General features: G+C 43.6%; 7 protein-coding genes across 7 annotated transcripts; 4 read left to right on the plus strand and 3 right to left on the minus strand.

The window, feature by feature from the left end:
- Positions 1 to 2355: 2355 nt before the first annotated feature.
- Positions 2356 to 3215, plus strand: K441DRAFT_667225 (putative fructose-bisphosphate aldolase). The gene has a single exon (XM_067649789.1). It carries the CDS (start codon positions 2503 to 2505, stop codon positions 3199 to 3201), a length of 699 nt encoding a protein of 232 aa, XP_067499346.1. The 5' UTR covers positions 2356 to 2502; the 3' UTR covers positions 3202 to 3215.
- Positions 3216 to 3343: 128 nt separating this feature from the next.
- Positions 3344 to 4326, minus strand: K441DRAFT_667226 (uncharacterized protein). The gene has a single exon (XM_067649790.1). It carries the CDS (start codon positions 4139 to 4141, stop codon positions 3545 to 3547), a length of 597 nt encoding a protein of 198 aa, XP_067499347.1. The 5' UTR covers positions 4142 to 4326; the 3' UTR covers positions 3344 to 3544.
- A 5763-nt stretch (positions 4327 to 10089) lies between these two features.
- Positions 10090 to 12989, minus strand: K441DRAFT_644405 (HET-domain-containing protein). The gene is made up of 2 exons (XM_067646750.1): positions 10500 to 12989; positions 10090 to 10447 (listed from the first exon to the last, which is right to left on the minus strand). Exons 1-2 carry the CDS (start codon positions 12487 to 12489, stop codon positions 10365 to 10367), a joined length of 2073 nt encoding a protein of 690 aa, XP_067499348.1. The 5' UTR covers positions 12490 to 12989; the 3' UTR covers positions 10090 to 10364.
- A 480-nt stretch (positions 12990 to 13469) lies between these two features.
- Positions 13470 to 15153, plus strand: K441DRAFT_689845 (acetylcholinesterase; the record flags this gene model as incomplete). Its single annotated transcript, XM_067652338.1, has 3 exons — positions 13470 to 14580; positions 14628 to 14821; positions 14944 to 15153. The coding sequence occupies 3 exons, from the start codon at positions 13470 to 13472 to the stop codon at positions 15151 to 15153; spliced, it is 1515 nt and encodes a 504-aa protein (XP_067499349.1).
- A 9-nt stretch (positions 15154 to 15162) lies between these two features.
- K441DRAFT_667228 (putative amino acid transporter) lies at positions 15163 to 17543 on the minus strand. The gene is made up of 8 exons (XM_067649791.1): positions 17213 to 17543; positions 17093 to 17163; positions 16921 to 17034; positions 16854 to 16867; positions 16734 to 16802; positions 16272 to 16676; positions 15868 to 16193; positions 15163 to 15772 (listed from the first exon to the last, which is right to left on the minus strand). The coding sequence occupies exons 1-8, from the start codon at positions 17387 to 17389 to the stop codon at positions 15344 to 15346; spliced, it is 1605 nt and encodes a 534-aa protein (XP_067499350.1). The 5' UTR covers positions 17390 to 17543; the 3' UTR covers positions 15163 to 15343.
- A 1115-nt stretch (positions 17544 to 18658) lies between these two features.
- Positions 18659 to 20509, plus strand: K441DRAFT_644410 (uncharacterized protein). Its single transcript, XM_067646751.1, has 6 exons — positions 18659 to 18850; positions 19018 to 19223; positions 19274 to 19378; positions 19440 to 19658; positions 19722 to 19864; positions 19918 to 20509. Exons 2-6 carry the CDS (start codon positions 19050 to 19052, stop codon positions 20432 to 20434), a joined length of 1158 nt encoding a protein of 385 aa, XP_067499351.1. The 5' UTR covers positions 18659 to 18850; positions 19018 to 19049; the 3' UTR covers positions 20435 to 20509.
- A 3547-nt stretch (positions 20510 to 24056) lies between these two features.
- K441DRAFT_582401 (uncharacterized protein) lies at positions 24057 to 24293 on the plus strand (the record flags this gene model as incomplete). Its single annotated transcript, XM_067644458.1, has 1 exon — positions 24057 to 24293. A coding segment is annotated over one exon (237 nt), but the record flags the coding sequence as incomplete, so codon positions are not given.
- Positions 24294 to 24512: the final 219 nt, after the last annotated feature.

Consider the following 24512-nt stretch of genomic DNA (forward strand, 5'->3'; position numbering starts at 1 on the left):
TCTTCTTAGATATATCTAGGATTCTTAGTTATAGGGCCTTCTTCTTCCTTAAGGATTCTTAAGGGACAATATGGCCGCCCTATTTAGTATTTTTACCCTAAAATAATTCTTTAAGCTACTACCCTAATGCAAAATACCGCCTTGCCTTAATTAATAAGTGGGAGGTCCAAGCGATTATAACCTCGTTTTAGCTTTAGGCAACACGGTAGGAGTATAGCTTAGTTTATATCTATATAGATAATATAGTAGTACTTTTAGGATTTTAGAATACGGTGGTAAAAGGACTAGGTAATTACCCGCTCTATAAAATCCTCTAATTAGCCGCAGCCTATAATATTACGCTCTATATAGAGTAGGTTTCCTCTATAGAAAACGGGCTAGCTAATACTTTATCTCATTTTAATTGTAATAGGGTATTATTACTATACCCGCATTAGAATACTTTTAATTTACCATTACTATATACTTCTTTATTATATTTAATTTAACGCCAAAATAGGAGACCTAGTCCCTTTTAAAGACCCCCTACCTAATTTTTAGATTAAGGTAAAAGCCCCCTTAGAATGCTTTGGCTAACTATTATAGCACGGCCTTTTTAATAGAATAAGAGATTTATACTATCCTATAATTAAGAGTTAGGAGGGCTACTGTAACCTTTATAAAGCGGTAAAGTACCTAGCGCCCCTTTACTACCTAGGAGAATAAATTACCTAACGGATCTTTAGTAATGCTAGTCTAGGAATAAGCTATATTAAGCCTACTATAGTTAAAGCCTATATCTTTATAATTTAATCCCACTATATTAACGCTAATTATAACACCTCCATCTTTAATAATCCTATTATTAAAAGGATCCTAGACGGTGTAATATCTATAAATCCCTCTACTATAGCTAAAAGATTGCTAATTACTAAAGATATTCTTACCTAATTAGTTACCCTAAATGCCTAATCCGTTAAGGATCTTAACTTCAACGCCGCCGTTACCACGGCCTTTATAGGATTCCTTTATCTAGGCGAGATTACCTATACTAAGGCTTAGAAAGATAGCCACGCCTTCTTTACTATAAAATATACTAGAAATAATATAACGCTAGCAGAGGATTATATAATATTATATCTAAAGCGTAGTAAAACGGACGTTAATTACTAAGAAGTCTTAATTATAATTACCGCTTTAGGGCAACCTAAATATGTAGTTTAAGCTATAAAACACCTATTTAAAAATAACCCCTAACCCAGAAACGCCCCTCTCTTTTATTTTAAGAGATTAGCCTTTATAAGCTACGCGGTTAGGAATAAGCTAAAGTATAAAGTTGCTGCTCTTAGCCTTTACTCTAAGCTCTATAACGGACACTTATTTTAAAAAGGTACTGCTTAATACGCTTAAGATAACGGTTTTATAGACGGCTAAATATAGTAACTAGGCCGGTAGTCCTTACAAATGTTTTAGCTTTACTATTTATTATCCCTAAAAGACCTATTTTGGCTAAGTGTAAACTTCTAATATAGAACGCTAATACCGTTCTTATTATTACTTACCCTAAATACAATAGGCAAAGGTATTTAGGTATAACGGCGTATAGGAGTGCCTATTTTGGCACTCTAATATATTAACTTAAATCTCTCCTTTCCCCCCCTTTTTTATTTTTTACTTTTTCTTCCCCCTACTCTACTTTATATGGTACAGGCGCTGCGCTTCTAGGTCTATAGGTATTACATTTAGTTAAGGTAGGGTAATCCCCTATAAATGGCCTTGCGAATATACCTATTCTTAATTAATGCCTTTAAGCCCGTACCTACTAATTAGATTAATTAATCCTCTTCTCTATAAGCGTGTAAATAATAAATAGATATGTCTATGTGGCTAAGCGAGTACTATAGCAGCACCCCTGTATCTTAGCAACACTAATATTATTAACATTCACAAAATTAAGCCTTACTTGCTTGCTTTCCCTCCCACCTATACCTTTTTCTTTAGTTGCATATTTTAGGCTTTATAAATAGATACTGCAGCAATATACTTGCGCACGGGTCCATGGGCATCACGTTTAGTCAAGGCAGGGCAATCCCCTGCAAATGGCCTTGCGAATATACCCATTCTCAATTAATGCCTTTAAGCCCGTACCCACCAATCAGATTAATTAATCCTCTTCTCCGCAAGCGTGTGAATAATAGATCTGATTTGAAGTTTTGCAACCGAACACTCTTTTTAGTTAGCTTGCGGTCTGATTGAAAATCCGCACCAACGGAATTACGTCTGGGCTTGCTGAGGTAACATAATCCCAACGGCCCGCTTCAGACGTTCAGCGATTGAATGAAGGCACACCGAAGACGGGTATCCGATATCATGGATGCCGGGTATGCGGCTGCTCTCACGTCAATAAAACTTCCTGAGCTTCCGCTATTTTCCATTGGCAACCCTCCCCCAGTTCTCTCTTAAAAGTCTTCACCATAGCAAAACCGATGATGAAAGATAACCGCGCTATCTCAATTCTCAATAATGCGCAAAAGGTATGGCATTGCCTCAATGTGCTGCTACAACACCGAGGGTATCCTCGCAACCGTCCGCGCTGCAGAATCTCGCCGCTCCCCCGTCATGATCCTATTATTTCCCTGGGCTATCTCTTACGCTGGAGGCCTACTCGTCCACCTTGCTGCTGAAGCAGCACGTAATGCGTCGGTTCCTATTGCGGTTCATCTCAACCACGCACAAGACCCCGAAATCGTGAAGCGAGCTGCAGATATAGGCGGATTTGATTCGATTATGATTGATATAAGCCATTATGAAAAAGTGGAGAACTTGCAGTTAACAAAAGAGTTAACTGCATACTGTTATGAGAGTGGTATAGCAGCAGAAGCAAAGCCGGGAAGGATTGAGGGTAGAGAGGATGGTGTTAGTGATACAGCCGATCTAGAAGGCCTCTTAACAACCCCTGAGGAGGCGCGAGAGTTTGTCGATTGCGGGATAGACTGGTCAGCGCCCGCCTTTGGGAACGTTCATGGGAGTTATGGTCCACGGGGCATTCGACTGGAATATGATAGATTGCAAGCTATCAATGGTGAGGTAGGGGTAGAGGTGAGATTGGTATTTCATGGCGCTGATCCCTTCACGGAAGAAATATTTAATAAGTGTATTAGACATGGAGTGTCGAAAATAAATACCAACAAGGTGCTAAACAACCCGTGTGTTAAGGTTTAGCAGGAAAAAAGCGGGCAAGGCTCCGTTGACGGCTGTCATTGAAGGGGCGACGAGGGAGATGCAAAGGGCGGTGGAAGGTTTACTAATACTGTATGTTAGGGTCAGCAGGGAAAGCTTGAACGTCACAGAACTGGGGGCTAAGAAACAACGTCGCCATTTTGGTGTTTAGATGGGGCACCCAACTGTGGAATCCATCATTTAACTATCGGTGTATACTAAGTGCGGCCCAGAAATTGTCGCCCGGCGCCAGCGTTGAAGCACGGTAAAGTAAGTTCCCGAAAACGATGCTAATCGGAAAGAAAAGCGTTTCAGGCTAAACCAAATAATTCTCTAAGTTTTACCTTCAATACATTCCACCTTCATGGGGCTCCCCAAATCGGTCCTCTCCCTTCCCTCCAAGCATATCCAAATAATAAATCCATCCCTTTTCAGCCCATCCCCTTAAGTCGAAACCGTCCTGCTTCGGCTCTAAGCTCGTGGCATTGAGGCTAAAATACGAACCCCCATCCTCAACCCAGCCGTCACTCTTAGGCCTCCACACCTTTGTGGTTTTCCCTTCACTCTCCCGCCCGAGCCATTTCTCCAGATCAATATCCACTGTCTCCGTCTTGCCCCCAACAATGAAGCATCGAACGCCACAATTCTTGCAGAAGTACCAATGTGCAAACTTCTCGAAGCATTGGTAATCACCCAGCCCTCCATTCTCGGGGTCAGTGGGTGAGAGGAGGACGAAGTCATTTGGTGCATCCTTGAGGCGGACATGGAAGTAGCCTGCTTTGTGGCAAGTAGAACAGTTGCATTTGTAGATGCGGATGGTAGTACCGGGATGTGGATCGACTGCGACGGTCGGAGGTGGTAGTGTTAAGTAGGCAATGTATTTGGTTTGACCACAATGGCAAGAGCCGTGGTAAGGGCGCCGAGTTGGAGCTGGGCTGGTCATGGTTTCTGCCAGTACAACCGTGAGATGAAAGTCGAGGGTTAGTAGTTAGGGAATCCATCTTATGTAGAGCATTTGAGCTCAATGTAGCGTTCGCAGAGACTGAGTCATGGGCTTGCAGGTTTCAATCAACACTAGAGCTCTGTTCAGTTGCGTGGGTCCTGCATGCATGAGATAATGCGAGGTGCTGCGGCGGTGTGTTAGATCCTTGTTCAATGGGACAGGTTCACTAGCCAGTGGACTTATCCTATCAAAAATAGGCAGTCAGATATGACGTACCAACGCATATCTAGACAAGGCTTGGCCATAAGGGGGGTGAGCGGAACAGCAAGTGGTCGTTTTCCTTATAAAATGCTTGCCTCTTCTTATGAATTTCCAGAGAGAACTTAGCATATTTGTATTATTGGAGGACCAAACACACCCGCGTCGCGTCACATACGAAGGGAGCGCGCCTTGAGTTGATACCGTTTCGGCGCAATAGAGGAATCTCAGCAATTGGTATAGAATATCTCCATACCATTACTCCAGCCAGATGGCTAAGGACTTGATAGCTTAACAGCGCCTATAGTGGACGATAACGGGTTATTGTGTTCACGGCTCGGCTGAGCGCCCGCTGAGTCGCTGAGCCGCACGTGACACTAACAACTCACATTCGCGAATGTCCACGGCCAAGCCTCCCGGCTGATTGAGCCGCTGATGCGCGCGTACCATTGGCCCATTGGGCCAACCGTGCGCCCATGTATTTACCCTATGGAAGTTCGGACCACCTCTCGCACAGCACCTTCTCTTAATCGCGGGCCCCAACCAGCTCGCAAGCCCTAGTTCCCGTCACCCGACACAATATCTAATCCAATCCGTCAACCCTCCTAATACCCCCCTACCCACAAGACCAACCACTCAAATCTATAACGTCTTGGCCACCCAGACGAGACAGCCACCCACCCGAGACAGTGCACGGGCCTCCTACGAAAATCAAAATCAAAACATCAAAATACTTGTCGACCTGAATCGAAGTTCCTTACTACCATCGTAATACTGTCTGACGACCTAGATCGTCTATACGAACTATGTCTCAGTTATCTCGTATCTTAAGCTCGTATGTCTTATCAAACGTCTTATTACCTATTTCTCTTAACTATAACCTACTACATGACGACGTTGTCGTTATTGTATTTGGACCTACCTAATGTATATAAGAGAGCTTCTAGAGCCCTCTTTAATAAACAGAGTTCTTATTCCTAATTGTCCGTTTAACAATACTCCTTAACTATACCACCACTATATCCTCTACTACCCCCTAATTACTGTTGCTTAACTAAGAAGATTAAATACAAATTATTCTTTAATTATTAGAAGCCGATCCTAATTAATCTGGCTATTTACTTACCCAAATATACGGTCTATTACCTTCTTTTATTTACTATTATTGTAACAGCCGCTAGTTAAGCAAGGAGTATTACTAAAAGCTTTAAAAGCTCTTAGTTATTAAGGAGGACTCCCTAGTTAAATAGATTAATATAATGGGAGCCTAGGGTTAGCCACCTTAAATTTAACACCTTAAATCTATGGCTAAAAGTATCTGTTTATACTAACTTAATAGCACAAGTAAGTTATATCCCGGGGCATGAAATACGTATAGTATCGTATGCTCTTTAGGATGGTGGTAACTGTTAATTGTATAAAGCAGACTACGTAGTCTATATACTAATACACCTCCCCCCTAATTAGTTAGTGCTTTATAAGTGCACTAGACGCGTAAGTAAGTGGTTAGTACACTAAACGCGTAAATGTGTACCTGGTGTACCGAACGCGTAAGCACGCGGTTAGTACAATAGGTGCTGTAATTATATACTGGCGGTACTTAAAAAATAAAACTACCTATATACAGCCTCCGTAATTGCTTTAATAAAACCATAAAATATAAAGGAAAATACATAGGAAATCTCCCCTAAGGTGCTGTTTAGGCTTCCTTCTAAACAGTGCCCTAAGCTGGCCATAGGTTCTACTTATAGTCCGTAAAATAAACTATACGGCCTTTTAATGGGCCGTAAATGCACCATATAACCTTCCGACGGGCCGTAACTAAACCGTAAATGCTCTATTAGTCTCACTCTACCCATTCTATAACCTTTAGGTTAAGCTTATTTGTATTAATTAGGGTTTTAAGAGCTTAACATAGCTTTGCCTTAGTTATAGCGTCTACTAGGTTATCTCCGCTACTAATCCATTTAACCTCCGTAATCTTACGTTATTTATAGGCCTAACGTAAGCACATTAGGTCGACTATAAGCCTCTTCTCTTATATTATACCTAGTTTAACTAGGCAGTTATAAAGGGACTTTAAATTAGTGTATAAAACCAGGGGTAACTACTCCAGTTATAGAATCTTCTAGACCGTTAATTTAATTATGTGTAAGAGTATATATATTAGGTCCCGCCGCGCTTGCGACAAGTTCGCAAGCACTCTCAGTCTTTTTGGCCGTATGGCGACGTGGAGGCGGGCCACGTTACAATTGTGCTTGCGAACTTACTGGGGCCAGGTGTCGTGGGTTCGATCCCCATCGGTCACTTCGCTCTGGTACAGTCTAACACGCATCCGTGCGATGAGGCGGGTCGGCTGAGTCCGATCGCTTACGTTACTGGGGACTAACTAATATGGTGATACTCTTGGCGTTTGATCCCTGTGGAGGCCCGAACGGGCGCACAGAGGAATCCCTGCGAGCGCTCGGGGACGAGCGCGCAGAGGAGAGGGCAATTGTAAGAGTATATATATTAGGTCCCGCCGCGCTTGCGACAAGTTCGCAAGCACTCTCAGTCTTTTTGGCCGTATGGCGACGTGGAGGCGGGCCACGTTACATTATGGCTACTATATTAAAGCCATAGGCTAGTGTATATAGTTTAAAAGCTAGTACACTTCGGGTTACTTATTTACACTTAATTAAGGACCAGTACAGTATATTTACGTCCTAATTATGGTCTGTAAGTATAATCACAAAGCCGATTATAAAGCCGATTTGTGATAATAGGTCTTTATTATTGGCAAAGGAGGCGTTTATAAATATTAGTAAGCTAAGGAAACTTAGGTCTAGTGGTATAAAAGTAAGTCCCCTTACTACATTATTAATTTGCCACTAAATACGCTTATTAAGCTGCTTAATATTTTCTTCTTATGGATCTACTACCTAGGCCGTAAAGGATAAGTTATAAGCAGATTTGGGTTGGCAGACTATGGCAATATAGGCGCCTCTTACACGCTATACAGCGTATTAGTCCTTTATATTTACGGTCTTACGGGTCTCTCTGCGGGAACTAGTAAGGTCCGTAGGCTTTACTATAACAAGCTTTAGGTTTTAAGCTTAGCGTTCCTAGGTTAGCTAAATTAAGTTGCCCTTTTATATAATTAAGCCTCTGTTAAACTTAATTGGAGTCTACTTAGTTAACTACTTTTGTGGCTTTGCCAGGAACTTAGCTTCTTATAGTTTAGTCTCTTTAGCGTCCGTAAATATCTAGTCTGCTAAGAAGAGGGTAGGGGTTCTATATAGGTCTATATTCGCGTCTATTATACTTCTAGTAAACCGTACTAAGACTTAAATAAGTATACAGAGTTAGTAATAGTCTGTAATCCCTAACTTCCAACCTTCTAGTAGGTTGTACTAGGAGTCTAAATAGGTGGTTGCTGTCGAGTATCGCTTAGGGGAGGTATTAAGTGATTGCTGATCTGTGCGCGCTTACTAATTAGTGTTCGTACTAACTTAATAGTATAAGTGAGTCAGATCTAGGGGCACGAAATACATATAGTATCGTATACTCTTTTAGATAATGGTGACTATCGATTATATAAAGCAGACTACATGGTCTATATACTAATGTACCTCCCCCCTAATTAGTTAGTGCTTTATAAGTGCACTAGACGCGTAAGCGAGTGGTTAGTACACTAAACGCGTAAATGCGTACCTGGTATACCAAACGCGTAAGCACGCGGTTGGTACAATAGGTGCTATAATTATATAGTATCCTTACTGTAAAGAAGCGTCCTTTAGAGCTTAGCCAATACTAGTATAAAAACTTCCTTACCTAATACCTAGAGCTTAAAGCTTAATTTGCCTAAGGCCTTAATTAAAAGCAAAAGGATACTAAGGATCTAGAGATTATTAAAGAGTGGTTTAATCTCTATAAAGCTACTATTACTAAGTACGCAATTCCCCTAGGCAATTAATATAATATAGATAAGAAAGGAATTGCAATGGGGTTAGGCGATAAGGTTAAGATACTTATTCCTTAATTAGAGGCTTAAGCCTTTATTATAGAGCCGGGCAATCGCGATTGGGTGTCTATTATTAAGTGCATATTAGGAAGTCAATTAGGAGGTCAATTAGGAGGTCAACTAGGAGGTCAACCAGGAGGTCAATTAGGAGGTCGATTAGGAGGTCAATTTAGGAGGTTAATCAGGAAGTCAATCAGGAGGTCAATTAGGAGGTCAATTAGGAGGTTAATCAGGAAGTCAATCAGGAGGTCAATTAGGAGGTCAATTAGGAGGTCGATTAGGAGGTCAATTAGGAGGTTAATCAGGAAGTCAATTAGGAGGTCAATTAGGAGGTCAATTAGGAGGTCAACTAAGAGGTCGATTAGGAGGTCAACTAGGAGGTCAATTAGGAGGTCAATTAGGAAGTTAATTAGGAGGTTAATATTAATTACCTCCCTACCTTATCTTTTAGGGGAAGCAAATGTAACGATCTTAGATATCACCTGGACTTAATCGCGAGATAGTGATTTAAGTAAGTGATTTAGGCTGGACAAATTCGGACATTATAGTTAATTAGTTAAAATACTTTAACTAATATATAGAGCCACACCTTTAAGGAATCTATCGCTTATTAATTCTTAACGGACANGAGAGCCANATATTAATGCAGTTTATTAAGTATTGCGAGGCTTATAAGATTATCCCTCTCTATCTACTACCTTATTNGANATACCTACTTTAACCCCTTAATATTAGTATATTTAGCCCCTTATTAAAAGCCTATTAAAAGCGCCTTTACGACTTTGCCTTCTATAGAGCTGTTAATATTACTAAGCCTAAGTTCCTTAAGTATTACTAAGCTGTATAAGANGAAGCTATATTACTAANTAATATAGNAAGCGTATNGCGGGCAACTGGCCTTCTACCGTTTAATCCTTTAATTATTTTAGAAAAGATTTGGCTAACAACTCCTTCCTATATAAGCTTTATAGACAAGAATAGCCACAAATTTAATATACCCGTGTCTCCTTCCGTAGAGGAGAGACTTACTAAGATATTTGGGCAGCTCTTGCAAGGTGCATNACCCCTANGTTCTNAAGCTGTGTATAATATTTAGCAGTTTANGTTAAGTACGGTAGCTAATAATACAATNCTTAAGCGAATAAATNAGGAGCTTNTTAAAAGATAGAAGAAGGAGCGATATAGCAAGACAAAAGCCGCCTATGGGAAGGCACGAGTTTTATTAGTAGCAGAGGCANAAAAGAATAANGATGAAAAGCTTTAAAAGGAGNAGGAAGAGAAGAGGGTAAAGAAAAGGAAGGCTGCATTANGGGGGGTTATTACCTTTGCAAAGAAGGTTTGGAAGGAACCACCAATGGATTATAGTGTATTTATATAATAGGGTTGATTTGGGTTGATTTTGGGGTTGATTTTGATGTTAATTTGATTTTGATTTTCGTAGGAGGCCCGTGCACTGTCTCGGGTGGGTGGCTGTCTCGTCTGGGTGGCTAAGACGTTAACCCCATCTCTTCTATCCCAGAAAGACAACTCCCGGCGGGCCGGTTACAACGGCTGCAGACTACCTCAAGCAGGATGTACCTCGGAATGCCGCTCTGGCGTATTCTACGACAACCCTGATGGTGCTAACACTCGACCTCGTCTATGTTCTCTGACGGACATCTTTCGAGTCCCTAAGAGCCCGAATTGTACGGAAGGGGAATTTAATTAAGTCTAGCAAACAAACGCCAATAGGGAAAGATCGAAAGACGAGTGTTCAGCAAGATATCCAAGGCGTAATATAAAGCTGGAGAGATGCAAAGAGAAAATAGAAGGAATTTGGCAGATTTTGTACGAATACGCGTTTTTGACGCGTGCGCAGACATTTTCTTAGGAATTTAACAGATTCCGAACAAGACTAATACCAATAGGAATCCCCAAAATCATAGACAAACTTTTGGTGTGCGGTTTTAGTTATTTTACTATTTAAAATAAGCCAAACCCTTGCTTAGTCCTCTCCCCCCTATTTAACTCCGAAATAAGTTCGCCTCCCATAATGCCATGGACGTCTCGTACTGTATGTTAGCAGCTTGCAAGAAGTTTGATTTATAGACCACTTACAACATTCCCCAATCAAAATGTATCCATTTCCTATCGGTCGGAGGACGAACGGCACCTCTCCACCCAGCAGAACGACTATTACATCATCTACTCGCAACGCGTGGGGGCCTCGGCCCATGTACCCTGATTCTGTGATGAAGAATCTTGGAACTCCATTTGTGACACGGTCTAACTTCCTCATGGAGGATAAGAGTGAGTCAATTTCGCTCTTTAGGCCTAAAGGCAAGTCCTTGTCAAGAAAGCTTAGATGGTCAATAAACGTCGCGAATATTCTATCACCAAATACTCTATCATAGCGGAACAACTTCTGTCCTTCTTGTTCGGCATCACCAAGCACTAGGGTACCTCGGAAGGCTTCCAGCTGATTTTCTTCATTGCCGTAAGGGGCCTTTTCTAAAGGATGAGGTCCAACAAATCGCCACAGTGTTCTCAGGGCCATATGTCGAGTGATGAAATCGAACTTTTCGGTCTTGCCTCGAGTATGGTAGCACCAGAGATTCCACTCATCTCGTAACATTCCGGGGATTGCGTCTTTACTCACATCAACGAGGCTCGGCGAGGTCGACTTAATTCTGTCAAAGTATACTCCCTCGGCCAGTAGCACCCCGGCGTCCTTCGAAACCGCAAAACTTGACGAAGTTATTCCTGCGGCAGAAAAGCTTGGGGAAACAGAGGGATTTAACAGCAAATACCCCGAGTATTCTACGTACTCACGCCAGTCAGGGACCCAAGAAGGGAGCAATTCCTTATCCAGCGTCTTTGGGATGATTTTTGACTCGTCAACATCATTTGTTTTGAATCCTATACAAGCTGACAGAATACGGAGATCTTTGCTCGTTGAAAGGAAGTGCACTGCCATGNCTCGGTAGAGCGAGCAAATGTCCTTGTCATAGTCTGCTGAAAGCATGTTTCCTTCGGTTTGCGCCAAGTTAAGGAGGCTATAAACACGATCTCGATTGTCAGTTGCCTCTCGGAGACGACCAGCAAGGAGAGCACGGAGGAGTGTCATAGTTTCGCCTCGCGAATAACTGCGCCACAGATGAGCCAATTCAATCGGCACCAAAACATCAAACTCCGAAAATCGGTTGGTGACCCAGGCCTCGGCCTCTCTTATTAATTGCTCTCGTTTTTGAATAGTTTCTTCACTTTCCTGTTCCTGCCCAGACTCCATGGCATCTCTGGCCTTTCTGGACTCACGTAATCTCTTGCCTAGCTCGCGCGTTTGGCGGGTGAACTCTTCATCCCTCTTCTCGCCGTATTCCAGCCGTGCATATCCAAAAGCGTCGAAGCGTTCCATATCCACAATCGTATCTGCAGCAACGGTCCAGGGCAACTTATAGCTACCACAGCACAGGACGGGATCGCGGGACAACAAAATCTCTTGTATTATCCAAACCCGCCGCCAGTAGGGCTGCTCAAGTAAGCGATGAAGTTCTTCCCATTTGAGTTTGTCCTTTCTGGATGGTTCGAATTCCAAATCGTGCTCTATGTCCAAGTAGCCCGCCGCCCTCCTTCCTGCCCATTCGGCCAGCAATTCCATCGCCGGACCACCGGAGTTATACTCGCCGCTTCCCAACCACATGAAAGTCGACCCCGCTCGTGTGTAGATAGTACTCATCATTACAACCTGGGATGTTCGCTCATCGTTGTCCCTTTGGTTGATGCAGAGGGCATCAACCCACATATGGATATCCTTATTTCTCTGGCTAAACTGATCCAAGGCACTGTATAGATTTCGTGTTACCTCAACGGGCTTGCCGTCTAGATAGATCGTCTTCGGATTATCCTTGCTGCCCCACACGTAGGACAGGGCGACGTACGAGCAGGTTTCTCCAACCCCTTGGCTAAGGCTTTGATGGATAAGGTTACAGTGGACTTCGGCGTTAGCGTCTACTCTCGATCTCAAAATAAGGACCCGGATTTCGCGCTGGCTAGGATTTAACGCTGCATACTCGTACGTTTCTAATGAATGACTATTCTGGGTAGACATCCTGAACCCCGACTCCGTTGAATGCGAACCGTTTGGCGAGTAGTTGAGCCCCTTATTGAGGATAAGTGAAATAGAGGAGATCCCGGCGAATATCGCCAGCCCGTTTCGCGTTATGAATTCCGGCTAGCCTGCGGACAGAGAAGAAAATCCGACCCCAGCGGTCCTGTTATAAGCAGTGAAACAGGAGAGATGCCCAACGATGCCCAATTTGGAGATTTTGAATTATGGGTAGCACGCTCTGCAGAATATTGTAGGTGCCACAAGCAGATAGATTCATCGCACCTGCGGAAACGAGATGACCTGAGCGTCAATCCTCATCTAGTCCCCCTCAATCCGAGCCTTGCTAACGCTATATATAGGTGGTGGTGTTGCGATACTCTAGGCCATCTCAATAAATACTTAGGGTAGTGCGATGGAACGGCTCATTGTGTATTAGCCTTGGCGGCGAGTTATTGCATGGGCCGCGAAGGTTAGAAGATAGAGAAGCAAGTATGTGTGCAAAGTCGAAGATGTTGAAGTTTCGTCCAACTCGCTACGAGTAAGTCGTTAAATGGCGCTATGCTACAACTCTAAAAGCCACTCAGGTGATTTTAGGTACTAAACCTTCTACATTCTGCGACGTGGTTATTCTCCTCTATTTATTTTAGTTTTCTGTCCGCTAATCGCGAAAACTCCACCCACCACTGTTCTGTGCCTCAAATTGGTGGCTTGGGTTGCGGGCGGTTAGCTAGGATTCTGCCAGTACCATCAAATATTGTTATGCGACTGTTGTAAATAGATTAAATTTCGTAAATTAAATATTACCACTTATGGTACAAAACATGGCCTCACATAATGAGGACTTTGTTCCACGGATTCAATATCTTAAACAGCCAAAAGGAACGAAGAAAAAGCCCTCCCAAAGCCTTATTTGACGACAAGGGCGATTTTTGGTGTTTCTTGCACGGGCCACAATCTTGAGGAACTCGACGGTATTCATAATGATATCCTTTCCGAGTCTTCCCAATCTCCCAAAAACCATCGTCGTACTCCTCTCTCTAATTATTAATGTCTTTGCATTCGAAAATCCTACCGTAAATCTCGACTATGGCACCTTCCAAGGCAAATACAATGCCCTGTTCAACACCTCATACTTTCGCAAAATTCCCTTTGCAACATCGACTGCAGGGCAAAACCGCTTCAGAGCGCCTCAGCCCCCAGAACCGATTCTCGGGGGTGCATATGACACCGATCAGTCGTTCGATATGTGCATTCAGCGCACCGTAAATGGCTCAGAAGATTATCTCTACCTAAGGCTTTACTCTAGACCATGGACGAGCCCTAGTGCCAAACGCCCAGTATTGGTAACATTCCACGGCGGCGCATTCATAGAAGGGAGCGCAAGCTTTACGATCCCTCCACCTGCCTATCCAGTTTTGAACGTTAGTCAGGCAAACGACTTTATTGTAGTCTATCCGAACTATCGCCTGAATGCGTTTGGCTTTCTCCCGGGCAGGAAGGTAGATGAATCGCCAGCAGCAGACCTCAATCCTGGGTTATTAGATCAGCAAGCCGTTTTAACATGGGTTCATAGGTACATCTCCCATTTCGGAGGCGATCCACAAAACGTGACCATCTGGGGCCAATCCGCTGAAGCAGGCTCGGTCGTCGCGCAAGTCATCGCGAATGGCGGGAATACCACTCCTCGACTCTTCAAAAAGGCAATGGCAAGCTCCCCCTTCTGTCCCAAAACCTACCGCTACGACTCGCCAGAAGCCGAGACCATCTACAATCAACTGGTATCACTCACAGGCTGCAGTAAAAGAAGAGACACATTGGTGTGCCTGAAGAGCACCGACATCCAAACCATCCGCAACGCCAGTCTGATAGCTGATGCAAGCCATACATACAACACAAGCTTATACACCTGGGCGGCCGTTATTGATGACTCCTTCATCCGCAAGCCGCTCACTGAGGCCGTCCGGGAGCGTCGCACGAACACCGACTTAGGATTCACGACATACAACCTACACGAAGGCGATAACTTCATTCCGCAAGGCTTAGCCAACAGCACTACCTCTGGAGGATTCAACTCCACTACTTCATTGACTGGTTGAGTGGGTTCTTGCCCAATTTCTCTGCGCCGCTATTAAGGGAAGTCGAGACACTCCACCCGCCCATCAGCAACGCGGAAGAGATCTCTTACAGCACCACTTATGAGCGTGCGGGCCTAATATACCGTGGTGTAGTTCTTGCATGCCCAGCATACTGGGTTGCGCGGACAGGGAGGAACGAGGGGTGGGTAGGAGAGTACACCATTTCGCCAGCCAAGCATGCAAGCGATACTATTTATGTAACTCAACTCCTTCCCTCCTCCAATAATTCTCTGTCCTCTATAGCTAGGGATGTCCTCCCTAATTGCCTCATTAGTAGAATCAAGTAAACGCCGTCCAAAAATCACAGTCGCTTATCTAGGAGGGCTATGCTGGTGCACTAGCCAGTTTCGTGCAGATAGGTAATCCGAACGCGCACAAAGTGACTAATAGCAGTGTTCCGGGTGTTCCTGAGATTGGGACAGGCGAAGAATTTGTGGTACGGGCAGATGGATTCCAAGATATTCCACTTAAAATGCTGGAACTCCGGTGCGCATTCCAGGAAGCGCGAGGAGCGTCAGTGCCAATGTAATGTTCTCTCGTGATATATATCTTCATTGAGATATTCAGATAGGAATGGATTTATGAATGCTCTATACCGTATACGACATTCCAGCCTACATATCTTATTGATCTCTACCCAATTTAATAACCAGGCGCCCTAGATACAAACACACCATAAGATCATATTTCGGCTACCTAGCGAAATGACCTCAAAAACTTCACCACCGCACCTTCGCAACGGGACCCTCATACACCTTTCTCGCCCAAAACACATATACCAACGCAGCAATTATCATAACGCCAGAGAATAGCACACTGGACCAATTGAACATTTGCACAGTGGGTTGGTACGAGTTGGGCCAGAAGCTCCAGAAGAATGCCCAGAAAGCGTAAAGACATGCTAAACAGTTCACCAGTAATCCATAGCGGCCAAGGCTCCACCTTGCAGTCGGCAGCGGCTGGCGGGTGAGGCGCTTGTATGTTACAGATCCAATACTAATCAGGTAAGTGGCCATGAGCGCAGAGCTGGTGAGGGAGAGAACTGCATTGAACCCAACGCTGGAGCCGATGTTTATGAGAGAGAGAAGGATGGTGTAGAGACAGGTAAAGATGATGGAGTTGGCGGGAATTTGGAGGGAGGGGTGGACCTGTTGGTAGGAGTCAGAATGCGTTAGCCGAACAAGATTGAAGGGGGAATATGAGAGGCATCATAGGAACTTAAGATAGTGGGGATATATCTTACATGCGATAACCATCCCGAGAACGGCAAACCACGGTCCCTAGAAAATGCCCAAATCTGGCGAGAAGAGGATGCCAGGGAGCTAATCGTAATCATTATCAACAGTAGCAGGACAACTACTACCAGTGCGATAGTGCCTCCGCGAGATTGTGTGGCATTGGAGAAGACGTAGATGAATGGATAGCCAGTAGTTGAGCCGAGGGCTTCGGTCACGTCTCCAATACAGAACAGATAGGTGAGAAGAAGGCCGAAAGTAAGTGGGATATTAAGTAGAAAGGCCCACATCATACCGCGAGGGACGATAACACCTGCATCTTCGATTTCTTCGGCTACGTGGTGTTAGCAGAGCGAAGATGGAAGGGCAGCTTGATTTTAGACATAAGAGGGTAGTTTAAGATCATGCTTACAGATATGAGCAACCGAATCTGAACCGATGACCGCAAACATAGAGGATACCTGGCCAACCATCACAGCCCAAGCATTCGTGGGCCAGCCAGCACCATTGTCCGTAAACTCGACAAATACGGCACGGGCAGATTGCTTTGGCGCCATTGCCCAGAGTACTGCGATGACTGGAAAGAAGGCAAAGACATGAAAGGTTGCAAAGATGCCTTCAGCGAGCGGGAGGTGTTTGGCGCCATAAATGTTGAAAAGACCAATTCCAATGGCAGAGGCAATAATAAGAAGAGTTGCTTGCCAGCGCTCAGGGACATAGTTTGGGTCTGCGACGACGATGAGACCTTGAACAATTCCGCCGACAATATAACAGTCTGCGGCTACAATGCTTTGCCATGACAGCGTAGCCAGCCAACCTGTATATTTGTTAGCTAAACTGGGATTGAAAGATAATTCGGAAATTCGGAGTGCACCAGATGTATAACTCATCCATTTTTGATATTTACGTGGAGCAAACTCTGATACCCAATGATACTGGCCACCTTGAAGAAGTCAGATGGAGTGTGAAGCTGTATAAAGGATTGGAAGTGTACCAGCAGTAGGAGCCCTGGTTGCATTAGACAATATACCAAAATTTGGGAGTCCTAATCCCAGACTCACATGGATGCCATTTCCGCCAAAGAGAGAACAATAAATGTCTGTCCAACATAACACCAACATAACGACCAGAATAACCCTGCCATACCTCCCGCAATCAATCCTTGCGTATTAGCCCTATGCAAGATGTTAGCCAATCTAAACTATGTAACTCTATAGATGCAAGATGTTATACGTAAGTAAGATCTCCCAGGTTCCCATAACACATGTCGTAAATCCAACGGTGGAAATCAGACGGAAGTTTCTCTACTTATAGTTAACGGCAGGATTTCATGCAAGAGACTCGTTCACCCACCATCAACTCCTGATTCTTACCCATACGGTGCATGTCCCTCCTATCATTTTCGGTGAATCCATGAACAGCTGGTGCCGTGTTGGGCGGGTCAATATCAGAGCCCGAAAGCTCCTTGCTCTCATCCATCCCAGCAGTCACGGCGCCTTGTAGTTCGAACCCTTTCTGCATTCCTTCCATGATGAGAGAAGAATAAAATACAACCGCAAATTCAACGAGGAAGCAAAGAAAGGGAAGGAGGAGTGCGAATAGAGAGAAGATTTGAGTGGCTCAACGTGGGGAATTAGAGGACGCCCTCAAAGTTCGTTGAGCATCCTTACCCTGCCTCGAGGGCTCGGGCCGTACATGAAGAATCAAGAGCTGCATGTCGAGACCATGCAGGTTCTGTGATAGACAGCTGTGCGGAATGAACTGCATAATGCAAGGGCCGCGTATGGATCACAGTGCGAATTTGAACGGCAGGCAGGGGGCGGGATGAAGAACGAAAGCTGCAAGCAATTTCCGTGCTAGGGTCGGGGCCAGTCCGATAAGAAACCTTATTTGAACAACAAGCCATTGCCGAATCACCTTCCCTTTGCTGACCTTTGACCATGCAACGACTAGGCAGGGTTGGGAACTCGAGAGCGTCAGCGGAAACGATCGTGGTTAACCTCCACACGGTAAGCCGTGTTTCGGCCATCTTTGAGAACGACGTCCCAGGTTTACGACCTGATAGAACGGAATAACGTGGGGTTGCACTGCGTCTCAGAAACCTAAAGAGATACGCCATGCAGAAATATTCGGCTAGCTACATGTACAGAACGTCTTAGCCACCCAAACGAGCCACCCACCCAAGCGAGCCACCGAAAATTACATCAAATTAGCCAACTTTATATACTAATAAATTTACCACCACTTAACAAATAAGTTATCAATATATAAATTTAGCTGATTTTGGCGTAATTTTAGGTGGCTCGCTGGCCGACCAGCCCCGTCAGGATAGGCCTCTGGCAGGATTTTGGAGCCTCGTGGAAGCGTTAGTGGTTTTGCTTCTTCATCGAGTATCGGAAATAGCAGGCTTCAGCCACCAAGGCACCTTCTTATCATATTTGGATACGCTGAGAAATGGCGTTGCTGTACCTCTTACACATACGTGTTGTTCAGCGGAATCAGACTTGGTAAAAGCAAGCTGTCAAGCCCGCATTGACTACTACGAGCACCCTGCACATCATCACGGAACCTTAGAAGTGCCTTGCATGGGTGCACCTACCATATACTTGTCCGTGCGGGTTTGACAGCTTGCTTATTACCAAGTCTGCGCGGAATATATCGTATCTACGATACACATTTCAACTTTCGTGGCATCCTATAGATTCATAGTTCCCGAATAGGAGTTTTTCTAAATACCATTGGACTTCCAGGCAGCCAGACTTCCAGTGCCAACGGAAAGGCAACGGCACAGGGGTTAGTGGCGTCGCAAAAGCATCATATCCTTGCACCGTTACCGAACCATCTCCACGACACCCATAGTGACCTTCCGTAGGATAACCTACGGCCGGAATTCTTCGTTTCGTTCCACATTGAGGACGCCATGCGCAGTAAGGGACTTGAAATCTGTCTCAATAATTCTCCAAGGCGCTTCCAGTTGCCAGTTTTCTTCCTGTAAGTTATGGTTCTTTATCTTACTGCCATGTTCTGCTATCGCGGTAGAAAACGCCAAAATAATGGGCCTTTTCCATTTGATGTGTTCTCCGAATCCCTTATTCGAATATACTTATGCCGTCAATTGCGCTATATAATTGTCTTCAGCACTTACACGCGTGAATTAGTGTCTCGGACATCTCTTGAATTATTCCACATAATGTCCTCTTCTGACGGTCGTTTTCTTACGCCCAGCAACCATGGTGCCCTAGTAGGGATGGCGGTAGCAATTGGAATGGTGTGGACAATTCTTGTCTTCAGTATTCGCATCTTTATCAGATTGAGTATTGTCCCTCCTTTTGGTCAAGATGATGCTGCAGCATCTCTTGGTTTGGTAGTAACATTATGAACTCACTTCTCATCTGAAACTAACATACATAACAGATCGTAGCAGTCGGCCAGGCTACTGCTACGCTTGTATCTGTGCATTACGGGCTAGGGCAGCGAGAAAGTCGCCTCACCAATAGCCAGTTAGACGGTTTTCTTCAAGTACGTCGTTCTCACATCATCACACGAGGTGTTGCATTAGTTAAAGAATGAATTCTTGCAGTCATCATATGCAGCAGCCATTCTCTACATAATAGCAATAGCGGCCTCGAAATGCTCAACGAGTCTACTCATCGCCCGTCTCACACGGACAAAGCATCACTTGATCGCAAGTCATTCCATTACAGTATTCATTGCTTTGTGGGCACTCGCCTCCGTTTTGGCCATTGCTATTCCGCCTTGGGATTCTGAGAAACGACTAAAAAGCTATCAGCCGGATAGGGTATGCATAGTCTAGCATTGTTCTGTATCTCCTAAGAGACACTAACGAGTACATTACATACAGTATACCCGGTGGGCTGTAATCGAGGGATTTAGCATGGCAATAGAAGGCATCATCTTTGCTTTATCTATATATCTCGTCTGGTCTCTCTATATGCCCCTAAAGACCAAAGCGGTTGTTGTCGGCGCGTTCTTCTGCCGAATCCTGTATGTGCCCTTCTCCCTAGGAATATACGTAGCACAGCTAACTCCCACCCCAGCATCATCCCCCCCACAATCGTTCGCTTGCGTTTCCTCAGCTCCGTTCTCCACAATACAGATTTGACTTACGACAGCGTCAATCCCGCCATCCTGACTCAAGTAGTCATGCACTTCTCGCTCATGGCTTGCACAATCCCCTGCATGAAGCAATTCCTTCGCGCATTCGATACCGACCTCGGCCACACGATTAACATTAACCAGAAATCAGTGCACTCGTTCACCGGCAGCGGGAAAAGCCGATCACAAAGCCACGGTGGCAGCTACGTCTTGCACTCGATCGATAAATCCGGGGAAGCTAGTACTCCTACTCGATCGGCAGGTCATCAGCTGAGCAGAGGAGTTGAGGAAATACGGCTGAGGCCAGAGAAGGTGCTTTCCCGGGCTGATGTGTCGCGGGCTAACGCAGATGAGGCGCAGGAGGAACATAGCTTCTACTCCGAGGGAAGCGAGAGGGCAATTATTAGGAAGACGCAGAGGTGGGATGTCACGTTTCATGCCGAGCAAAGGGAAGAATGAGTATATCATAACATGTTGATCATTGGGATACAAACCAACGAAAATTTTGACACGAGTCTATGATTAATTACGCGTAGTAGAGCTCCGCGTAGAGCTTTTATATAGAGCTTTGTGTAGAGACTCCTTACGCAGAGCTTATATCTGGATTTAATTTTGAAGGTCTTGTAGATGATCTCGCGTAGAGCTTCTGTATTAAACCTAAAGGGGGAGAACCCCTTGAACCCCCCTTACTACGTGGCTAATATACTGTGTAGCAGAAGCTTTATATAGAGCTCCAAGGGAAGACCCCCTTAACCGTCCTCCCCCTATAGAGCCGTAGAGCTTTCAGTTCGGATCATTTATAGAAGCGTTGTGGAGGGCTGTGTGAGGTGCTCGGATATTTGCCTCAACGATATATTCATTCATAAGGAGTGATAGTAATTGAATATTTTAATAGCCCTTATGGATATATATGGAGACTTAGAGCTCTTATAGTATAGTAGGAAGCTTTTGTAGTGTGGCAAAAGGATACTAAGGTATATATACACGGGAGCCAAAATTTTTAGACTCGCCTATAGATACCAGCGTGGTTTTCAATATCAATACTGCCAATAATATTGATCAATATTGTTACTAATCAATATTGGCGCGTATTGGCAAATATTGGCGTATTTATAATATTGGCACGGATGTTCTTGGCACCCCTTAAAATTTTTTTACACTGCAATATTATATACATAGTTATTATAATAATGGTGTAAGGGTACTTTTGGTCCCTTACTCGGCTACATCCCGGGAGCTCTCAGGGGCTGCCAAGGCTAGCCTTCGGCTAGGCCTTGGCCACCCCTTATAAGCTCCTCGGGCTTACAGCCTCCTTCCTCCCCCATCGGTTCGTCTCTGTACTCAGGCTATTGCCTACCCTCATTACCATATCGTCCTCTTCCATCGACTCCCTATGTGACTCATGCTCGGCTTGCCTGCTCCCTACCGTACACCCTGGCAATACTGCCTTACAAATGGCTCTGACATGGGTTTATTACTTTTTATACCTATATTAAACTCCCTTAACATAGAGGAGTTATCAAACTCCAAATAAAAGAAGACTTTAAGCTATGGACATATACCCGGCTACCGTATAAAAATCAGCCTACACACTACTAGAGAATAAGGCTTATATATTTGTAAGTATTATATAGAGACAGTATATTGCTTAAAGTCTACTATAAATTTTAATATTACCTAAGGTCTAAGTATAATATCCGTTCTAAAAAGTAAGAGGGCCCTATTTTGTACGAAAACCAGTACTTAACTTTATAATCTCTATATGTAGCTCCACAGTCCGTCGCCTCCTTTGCTCCTCCGTCCGTCGTCGCAAGGGCGCCGCCCGGTTGTATACCCCTGAAGACACGTCACCACGACGCTAGCTACCACAACCAACGATTCCACCACAACCAGTCTGCCACAGAGCAGACGACCTCCTCTACAACCAGTCTGCCGCAGAGCAGACGACCTCCTCTACCAACCAGTCTGCCGCAGAGCAGACGACTCCTCTTACAACCCAGTCTGCCGCAGGGCAGACGACCTCTTCTACAAACTGTCTGCCGCAGGGCAGACGACCTCCTCTACAACTGTCTGCCGCAGGGCAGACGACCTCCTCTACAACTGTCTGCCGCAGGGCCGACGACCTCCTCTACAACTGTCTGCCGCAGGGCCGACGACCTCCTCTACAACTGTCTGCCGCAGGGCTGACGACCTCCTCTACAACCAGTCTGCCGCAGGGCAGACGACCTCCTCTACAACCAGTCTGCTGCAGAGCAGACGACCTTCTACAACCAGTCTACAGCCGTTATACTGTAGACGACCTCTACTGCAACCGGTCTACGGCTGTCGCGCTATAGGCGATCAAACTATAGAGGACCGCAGGCGTACCGTAGGCGCACCATAGGCGTACCGCAGACGATGCACTGCTAGGGTAGCTATAGTAGGGGATAGGGGAAGGGGACCGGCCCGTGTTACCATTAGCACGTTAAATATAAGGTGTATAGGCGAATTAGTGTTTATACTCTATACAGACAACCTCGTAAAAATTTTCCTATGGGAGTGGGTTTACGTAACGAGGTTCGCCATTATAAAATACCATTAATAGCCTACTTTTGGGGAGAGTAGCTATTAATTACTAATTCCCTACCTATTTCTTTAGCAAGAAGGGGAAAATAGGTACAGAATAAAAAGTCGCTTAGGGGTAATTGGTAGCTACTTTNAAGCTAGTAAGCTATGTTGTTTCTCTTATTCTTATATGCAAAACTATAAAAAAATAAATCTATCTTTTAGAGCGCTTTTTCTACTCTAGAAACGGCAGAATACGGCAGAAATAGATAAAAGAGCCAGGATTTCTTTAGTGCGATTTTGGTATAAACTAGACAGTAGTGAGCAAAATACCAGGACAAGACATCAATAGGCTAGGAGCTTCCCCTAGTATTTAAAACGGGCCAGAGTGTCCACTTAGCTACTAGTACATATTAAGCTACCTAGAAAGGATTCATGTATATAGAACTATAGCGCCATAGCCTAGAGGCTGCATGCGCAGTATTATACGTAGTATAATACAATCGGATATTAAAAAAAAAAAAAAAAAATGTAGCTCCACGATATAAAGTAGGCAAATAATATTAATGCGCTTGTCCTTTAATCTACACTTAACCGGGAAGCTATTACTACAGTACTTATTTCATTAATAACCGTATAAAGGCTACTATTTTAAATTATTAAATGGCCAGAGTTTCACGCGTTCTATTAGGTCCTTAATCTAAAAGTTAAGGGTTATATTATAATAACTTATTCTATAGTTAATAAAATAGTCTAGGATATATTTATAATGCAGAAGGACGTTATATAAAAGAAGCTTCAATTAGCAATATCTAAGGTTCACCTCTTACTAGATATTTGGACGTCCCCAAACAGATATCTTCTACTTAGTATTTACGTATACTTTATTAATCGAAATAAAAGACTATAAAGAGGCCTTCTTGTACTTTATACAACACTATTATATAGTAGGGAGGACTAGTTTTAAACACTGCTTCTAATACTCTAGGACTACGGTATTATACAAAGACTTAGTGCTATTATCGCCGATAATATATCTATAAATAATGTCTTATATTATACGATCTAAAAATATCTTTAGGAAGATTATAATATAGAGTGGAAATCTCTACACTAACGAATTTAATGTAATGGCTATATTATCTACCTTGCTATTAAGGCCTTCCTCTTCTAAGACTTGGTTTAAGAAGATAAGCTTTTATTATACAATATTAAAGATAAAAAAGGAATTAAAGTTAACCTAAACTCTAGGAGAAACCAATTTTAAACCCTTAGTGCACTTAGCAAACTTTATAATATTATTATACACACCTAAAGCTTACTAGGTCATATAAAAGACTTTATTACTTTTACTTAAAGACAAATCCTATTAGATAATTATACGAGATAAAATAGCTAGCACTAAATGCTTTAGGTAGCCTTAGAACTTAAGTTAGCAATTAACCTTTATACAAAGAAGTATGCTAAGACCTTAGGCAAAGATTTCCTTACTCTATAGGATTGGACTACGCTTTATATAACGCATAATTTCCTTTAGATATTTAAGAGGGTTATATTAGAAACTCAGGGCTATAACGCAATAATCTTAAATATTCTCTTTTTAATGGATATTCTTATAAGGCATTTTAAGCGGAGTTTTATAAGGAATCTTCTTCTCTTACTTTTAAGAGCTCTTCTAATATTATACAATAGGAACGTTATAAGAAGAATAGCTTCTTTTATTCTAGGATTTAAATTAGATAGAAGGTATTTAATAAATACTACCTTAAGTTAGATAAATCCCTATTATACGCTACGGCAATTATCTTTTATCCTAAATATTATATAAAGTATATCTAAGCAAATTAGGAAAAAAAGTGGCAGAAAGCTGCACTTAAAAAGGTTAAATAACTCTAGGAGGATTACTAATCGCAAGCTCTTAGGCCTAAGAGATTTGCTACTCTTTAGCTATCTAGGTTGCTATATAGGTAAGCTAAGCCTAAATAAGAACTTA

This window comes from Cenococcum geophilum (genome assembly GCF_001692895.1).
Source record: "Cenococcum geophilum 1.58 unplaced genomic scaffold K441scaffold_53, whole genome shotgun sequence".
NCBI lineage: Eukaryota > Fungi > Ascomycota > Dothideomycetes > Gloniales > Gloniaceae > Cenococcum > Cenococcum geophilum.

Coding starts and splice junctions, on each gene's coding strand:
- K441DRAFT_667226 (XM_067649790.1), bottom strand. CDS start 4,141: ATGACCAGCCCAGCTCCAACTCGGCGCCCTTACCACGGCTCTTGCCAT.
- K441DRAFT_667228 (XM_067649791.1), bottom strand. CDS start 17,389: ATGGAAGGAATGCAGAAAGGGTTCGAACTACAAGGCGCCGTGACTGCT. Junction 17,164..17,212: donor GTAAGAATCAGGAGTTGATG/GTGGGTGAACGA, acceptor AACTATAAGTAG/AGAAACTTCCGTCTGATTTC. Junction 17,035..17,092: donor ACCTGGGAGATCTTACTTAC/GTATAACATCTT, acceptor CATCTTGCATAG/GGCTAATACGCAAGGATTGA.
- K441DRAFT_667225 (XM_067649789.1), top strand. CDS start 2,503: ATGCGCAAAAGGTATGGCATTGCCTCAATGTGCTGCTACAACACCGAG.
- K441DRAFT_644410 (XM_067646751.1), top strand. CDS start 19,050: ATGTCCTCTTCTGACGGTCGTTTTCTTACGCCCAGCAACCATGGTGCC. Junction 19,224..19,273: donor CTGCAGCATCTCTTGGTTTG/GTAGTAACATTA, acceptor CATACATAACAG/ATCGTAGCAGTCGGCCAGGC. Junction 19,659..19,721: donor AAAGCTATCAGCCGGATAGG/GTATGCATAGTC, acceptor CATTACATACAG/TATACCCGGTGGGCTGTAAT.